The 7,200-nt window shown below is 35.2% G+C and overlaps 1 protein-coding gene across 1 annotated transcript; it reads left to right on the top strand.

Annotated features, from left to right (window-relative positions):
• The first annotated feature begins 5,829 nt into the window (after nucleotides 1-5,829).
• LOC107658682 (uncharacterized) lies at nucleotides 5,830-7,169 on the top strand. Its single transcript, XM_016447333.1, has 2 exons — nucleotides 5,830-5,840; nucleotides 6,347-7,169. The coding sequence occupies exons 1-2, from the start codon at nucleotides 5,830-5,832 to the stop codon at nucleotides 7,086-7,088; spliced, it is 753 nt and encodes a 250-aa protein (XP_016302819.1). The 3' UTR covers nucleotides 7,089-7,169.
• Nucleotides 7,170-7,200: the final 31 nt, after the last annotated feature.

The raw sequence follows: 7,200 nt of genomic DNA, 5'->3' as shown, positions 1-7,200 counted from the left end.
TGAAAAAAAAACTCACCTGCCTATAGCCTTAGTAATCCTGAAGACATTGATTAGCTTGTTCAGGTGTGTTTGATTAGGGTTGGAGTTGAACTCTGCAGGACTGCGGCTCTCTAGGACCGAACTTGCCTACCCCTGGCCTAGGTAAAAGAGGGATAAAATTCAAATAATTTGTCGATGAGCATAAAAAGCTTCAGATTTACAGTGTAATGTCTATTTATTCAAATAATGTTTTACTATGGCATGCGTTAAATACATATTATATGCAATAAAGGTAATAAAAAACAACAATGCCATGCATCCCTACTAAATTACCCTTACAAATCCAAATACAACTTAATAATGCAAACTGTATATTACTAGACTCGGTCAATGAACAAGCCCAACCTTGTTGCAGTCTTGATCGAAGTTCTTCTTATGTGTTTTTTGCCTCCTCGTACAATGCGATGAACTCAAACTTTACGTGTTGAAACGGTGAAACTGTGGTTTACAGCAACCATAACTAATCCATACAACTCCGTTTTAAACAATTTTTGTCAAACGAAATAAACATGGCGTAAATCTACCCGATTGAAGTTAAAACAAGAACTTCTTTCAGCGTGTTATTTGCTCCGCCCTCCTTTTCCTGTTATTTTCCGCACCGTTTGATGAACCACTACAACATATATAGGGGACATTCTACCAGAAATGTACATTATCTGTCCTTGACTTGTTACAGTGAATAAAAAGTATTACATCCAAAAAATGTCTAAAACTGACTGATGGTTGATTTCTGTGAGTTGTTCTGTAAAGGAATATGTCATTCATTAGGTTCTCAGATATTTTTTAATGTATTAAAAACACTTTGGAAAATTACAAATCCTGTCCTTGTCCTTGTCCTCAGCCAAATTTGACCTACAGTTTTCATAGTTTTGTTATGCTAAAAACTGTTATTTAGAAAAAAACTCCATCAATAACAAGTTTAAGTTGTTATCATTCACATCAACTGATTAAAACATGAAATTATACATAAATTCTACAAATACATACTATTTTACAACTGTCCCCATGTTTTCGGTCAGTCCTGTCACGTTTACATAAAACTCAACATAAAATGTGTGTAATGCGCCTTTAAAGGTATGACTCAAAGGAAGTGACATAATTTGACTGAGGTGAAGCTGGCACTGATCAAGGGTGAGTTCTGTCATTGAATTGTATGATTTTAAGCTTGTTTTTGTATGTTTTTTTTTGAGGAGGACAAGCTAAAGGGTCAGGCCCTGTCACGGTAAAACATCCCAGAAAATAATGAAAATCTTTTAAATCCAAAACATGTCTAAAAAAGTTACTGAAATTCCTTGATTGCATGTTAACAGTTTTTATGCTAGCATGCTAGCAGGCTGAGTAATGGCAGTTTAAAATGGCCGACCGTCAGACCCTGTTACATCCCTGTGCAACGGCCTGACAGTCCTGTGACACTGCCTTACAAATGAATGGCATGGAAATAATGCTTGCGATCCAAACGAAACCAAAACTAAACACACTGGGGCGAAACAAAGATTACTGATATTAATTAGACTTCATTTGAAATAACTAAACAACTTGTAAATATTGTAATATGTGTTAAAAATGTCACACTTGTTATTTTAGATGGTATTACCACCATAACCTCTGGTTAAACCAGTGGTGTAGTTAATTTCTGGGTCAATGGCTGGACAGATTCCCCATGCAGACATCAGACCTCGCCTTCAGTAAACGGCTAGAAATAACCCAGCTCAAATCAGACAGATCCTGAACACATTATGAAATGCTTGCAATATCTGGATGAGTTTAATGGTTTACATTTTTTTAAGCCTATAAGGACATTTTTAATAAATAGTCAACTTGCCATAATTAATTCACTTTAACACTTCACAATACATTTTAAATGCACCATTTTGAAAACGAAAGATGGCAGATTCTTAAGCTTCTCAGAATTTTACAAGTTCTACTTTTTGTTTATTTCTTTAAAGTATTGAGCTATACAGCTTCTCAGCCTCTGAACAAACACGCAAAAAAATGTAATCAGCACAATCTAAAATAATGTAAATAGCACAAATAAATAAACAGAACAAAGATAGAAGATGTTTAGGGTTTTTTTGTTTTGTTTTTGTTTTTTTCCCACTTTTTTAGGTATTCAGGTACAGAAATAATCAAATGTAAAATAGCATTGCATAGTCGTCACTCTATAAATTTAATAGATTAGTTCTTGTTAAAACTAAAAATTTATTCAGTCAGGAGCAGTGAGTGATTTACTTTCTTTTATTTTCTTGGATTAACATTAAGGACACCGACACAGCCGTGGGCCCCTATAAGCGTTACCACCTTTCACCTCACTAGCGACGGGTAGAATGCATGTTTCAATACAAGCATTTCAGTCAAATGTAATTTGTGCAACATTTCAAACCTTTAACTCACGGGGGAATATCAACCCAAGGCAACAGTTTAAAAGTAGCCCAATTCCATGGGAAAAAAACGCGGACTTGACAACCCTGCATCCAACACGAGCTGCAGGAGTCAGATTTGACTGATCACAGGATGAGAGGAGAGATGGCTGACAGACCATGCTGGAGGATATGCTGCTCAACAGACAGTGTTGCCAGATTGGGCGGTTTCCCCCCAATTGAGCTTCTTTTGGTAACGTCAGACCGGAAAAAAATGCGTTGGGCGGGTTGATAAAATTTGGGCTGCTTTTTGATACAACTGGCGAGTCTTACCATTTAAAACTATATTTCAGTGTGAAAGACACTCGGGACAGATGACGGAATGTATCATTTGCACATGCTTTTGAGTCTTACAATTTGAAACATTCATGTGCTTAATTCAGTACTTGCGCACTCGATAAGTATTCACGTAAAAAGTCGATTTATACTAAAGATTGTCGCTATATAGTAGTCAACATTTGAAATGGATCAGAAAAGTTAATCAAAGTTGTCCTAAGACAGACACATTTTGGTTTTAGGTTTTAGGACAACTTTGATGAAGGTTTTGATCCACTTCAAATGTTGACTAGTGCATAGGCTTTTAAGTGAATGTAAACAGTTGAGAAACAAAACTTACGTGTAAGTTAGAAGCCGTGGGCCCCTATAAGCGTTACCACCTTTCACCTCACTAGCGACGGGTAGAATGCATGTTTCAATACAAGCATTTCAGTCAAATGTAATTTGTGCAACATTTCAAACCTTTAACTCACGGGGGAATATCAACCCAAGGCAACAGTTTAAAAGTAGCCCAATTCCATGGGAAAAAAACGCGGACTTGACAACCCTGCATCCAACACGAGCTGCAGGAGTCAGATTTGACTGATCACAGGATGAGAGGAGAGATGGCTGACAGACCATGCTGGAGGATATGCTGCTCAACAGACAGTGTTGCCAGATTGGGCGGTTTCCCCCCAATTGAGCTTCTTTTGGTAACGTCAGACCGGAAAAAAATTAATTGGGCAGGTTGATAAAATTTTGGCTGCTTTTTGATACAACTGGCGGGTGTTTAGTTTTAACTACAAATATTTTTGAAAAAAGATTTGATTAATTTTTCAATTGAATCAAAATTTACAATAAAATATTAGGTGCATAATATGTTTCTATCGCTGGCGCAGAGTGTGCGTGTGTGTGTATCTTAATTGCACCTTTTTGGAGTAACCCAGATGTTTTGGGCTTTTATGCTATATGCTCATATTCTTATTTATACATTGAAGACCAATCAGTGTTATTTTAAAGTTAAATAGATGATTCAGTTTCTGTGGTATCTCTGCACCTGAATATTACTGTTATACCTACCTGAAAAACTTAAAGCACAGTTAATTTCAGTTGTATCTTGTTATTGCATTTGTTTGTCATTTAACTCTTGTCTTTTTTTAGTTAAAATTAATTAAATTCAGAGTTTGAAATTAAAGTAATTTTTAAGTGTCTTCCTCACAATACAAATCAGTAGCGGTTTTTGGCACGGGCGAACCGGGCAGCCGCCCGGGGCGGCATTTTTTCATGATACATGGGGGGCGGCACGAGCAAAAAAATAAAAAATTCCTCTGCGCCGCCGCCGCGACCCATTGTAGAGGACATCAGGACTTAAATCATGTTTATCAGGCATTTTGGGAGACACAAGTGAATATGGAAATAAATTATGCATCAATATTCCTATGAAATATTAGATGTTATTATTAAAATGTTACCAATTATTACTCCAATTATTACGTTAAATAACTGGATTCTCTTAAGTGTGTTTTTCAAATGTTCTAATGAAGGATTTGTGCAATTGAGAAATATAATTTTCTCTTTCACTTATGTTGTTATAATAAAATATAACTGTTTTTGCTCGAAGGTGGTCTCGCGCAGGGTGTAATTCAATGTAGAACCGCCACTGATACAAATCATTATAAATTGTAAAACACAAATACACTGGGTGACAAAACATTTAGGTTGGATGACTGTAGTTTAAGGGAAAACTGTTAAAACTGTTAAAACTACACAGGAAACTATTGTTTACTTTGCAGATATTTAACTCAACAGATAAAAGTAGAATTCAGCTGCAACAGGATTTACTTTATTGGTACACTTGAAAATGCATTTTTGTCAATAACTAAATTTAAAAAAATATCTAGGCAATGTGAACTATACTACACCAAACAAGTAAAATTTCCATTTCATTTTAACAGACTGGAATAATCTTGGAAAAAAAAAAAATTAATTAAAACAATTTTAGAAAGGAAATGTTAAATAAGAAAGGAATGTTGATTGCACAAAATTTCTATTAATTCTATTTTTTTTTAATAGTTATATGTATTATTGTGATATATGCATATGGATAATGTATTCAGTTGAGTTTTCTTAATCGCAGCAACAATGGAATCATTTATTCAGCCCCGCCGGAGAGTGAGCATATGAGGTTCTTATGATTTTCTTACTTGATTGAGAGGATAAAAATAATTGGGTGTTTTAATGACAATGTAATTATTATATTATGAAGCGCTATAGACAGGGGTGCACATAAGTTTTGCAGGCTGGTTCTCATATGAGAACCTGGAGATTTGGTTTGGTCCTCACACGAAACGCATGGTGTGACCCATCAAATATAATTATAAAAAATAAATTAATAATAGTGATAATATTACTGCACTTTATTTAGCTTAATAAAAAGGGAGTATTAAATACAAATACAATTATTTTATAGTAAACTTAAAAATAAAATGCTAATATCATTATTATTTTTTTTATTTTTTTATTTGAACCTTAATTATTATTATTTTTAATTTGAATTATTTGAATTTTTCATTTTCAAAAATGTCACAGTTTTGCATTGTGCTTTGAAAACGTTAGCGGGTAGCCTAGATTTATGCTTTCAGTTTGTTTAGAAATCTTATACAGTACAGTTTGTAGTAATGGCGAAGTGAAGCGTTCTGAACCAGTGAAGCTTTCATCACAATTGTATTGGAAAAAAGGTTCATTACTCGAAGCTTTTTTAAACGGTTTATGCTGTGCCCATCTAGTGGTCATAAAAATAAATAACACCTTCCAAAGTGTTATGCGCCATTACAGCCAGTGGTTTCCCATCTGGTTCTACAACTGATTTTTTGTTTTATTATATTTTATATAAATAATGTTTATTGTCAAAGTCATTCATTTGTGTCGGCGTACTGGCACTAAAATAAGTAAAATAAATAAAATATAAATTCATAAATTAAATGTATCATCTGTTTATTGTAACTCTGCCTCAGTCCTTAGACTATTTCATGGCCAAAGTTCATTTTTGAGGTCAATATATAAATTATGATAAAAAAAACAATGCTAACACATTATAATGTAATATAATGTAAAGGAAATGGCGCTGAGGTTCGCTTCGTTTGAACCAGATACTGAAGCAGTCACGTGGTTTTCAGGCGAATGAAGCTTCGGACGTCACAGATCACATGCTTTTCTCAAAACGAATCAAGCTCCGAAACAGTTCTTCAATGTGAAGTGTGTTGTTTTTTTGATACAAGCTTCGAAGCTTCGGTGTTGAACGTAACATCACTAACAGTTTGTCGATCTAAAATGGTAATTGTGCATTAACAGCTGTCAACCATGTCGGTACGCAAATGCGCGGTCTCTGAACTTATTTATACAGCGCATTTTATTTTTTGGTCGCGCATGCGAACCTGCGGACCACTTATGTGCACCCCTGGATATAGATAATCATATCATTGGAACTTTTGTACATAACAAAAAGTAGTAAAATAAACTAAAGCAACTCAGATTAATAAACATATCAGCTAATAACTTTACTATAGATAGAAATGTTTGAATCGCATTGCACAATATAATAATAAGTTCTAATGAAATGTTTTTGTTTTTTCTAGATCTGCTTTTAGTCAACTTGAAGAGGAATTGATTGAACTCTTTGAGACAGATTACCCACAACTCCAGCTGTGCTTAGAGAATCCGCTTGGTATCTTCAAAACATATGATGAAAAATTCAAAAGTGCTACTACAGGATCTAGACATGGAAAAGTAGCAGAATTAGCTGGAGGGGTCATGATGGTGGTGGGAGCAGCTTTAGCTCCAGTTACTCTGGGGGCTTCTGCTCTTGTTGCAGGAGCAGGAGCAGTGGCGGTCACCGGTGGTGCGATTGGTCAGAGAGGCTGGAACAAGAAGAAAAAGTCCATGAAGACAAATTTTAAACAAGACCTTGAAGCTGCAATGAATGAATTTCAGAATAAAATCATTCCTATGAACAACATGATGAAAAACATTAATCGGCGTCTTGAGGAAATACTGAGAGACATTAATAACCCAGAGCATGATGTCAGTTATTTAAGTAAATACTTCGCCGCCGGCAGTGAATTAGTACGCTTCATTCGAAAATATGATGTTGGTGGATTGGCTGCACCAATATCTGAAACTGTGCGTTTGACTGAAAACATCACAGGAATTGTTTTTAGGATTCGCTCTGTGCTTCTTGAAAGAGTCTCAGTTTGTGATGAAAGTGAGGTGCTCAATGACATGAGGAAAGAATTTAACACATTACAGACGTTCATGGGAACCATTAGAATAACAACATGCGGAATAATAAATCGAGGTACAACACACTCTCAGAAATAAAGGTACAGCAGCTGTCACTGGGGCGGTACCTTTTCAAAAGCTATGCTTTTGTACCTATTAGGGTTCTAATTAGTGGTGGACGAAGTACACAAATCAAGTACTTGAGTAAAAG

The sequence above is a fragment of the Sinocyclocheilus anshuiensis genome, unplaced genomic scaffold (assembly GCF_001515605.1).
Source record: "Sinocyclocheilus anshuiensis isolate Anshui unplaced genomic scaffold, SAMN03320099.WGS_v1.1 scaffold872, whole genome shotgun sequence".
Taxonomy (NCBI): domain Eukaryota; kingdom Metazoa; phylum Chordata; class Actinopteri; order Cypriniformes; family Cyprinidae; genus Sinocyclocheilus; species Sinocyclocheilus anshuiensis.
This window is presented reverse-complemented; position numbering and strand designations above follow the sequence as displayed.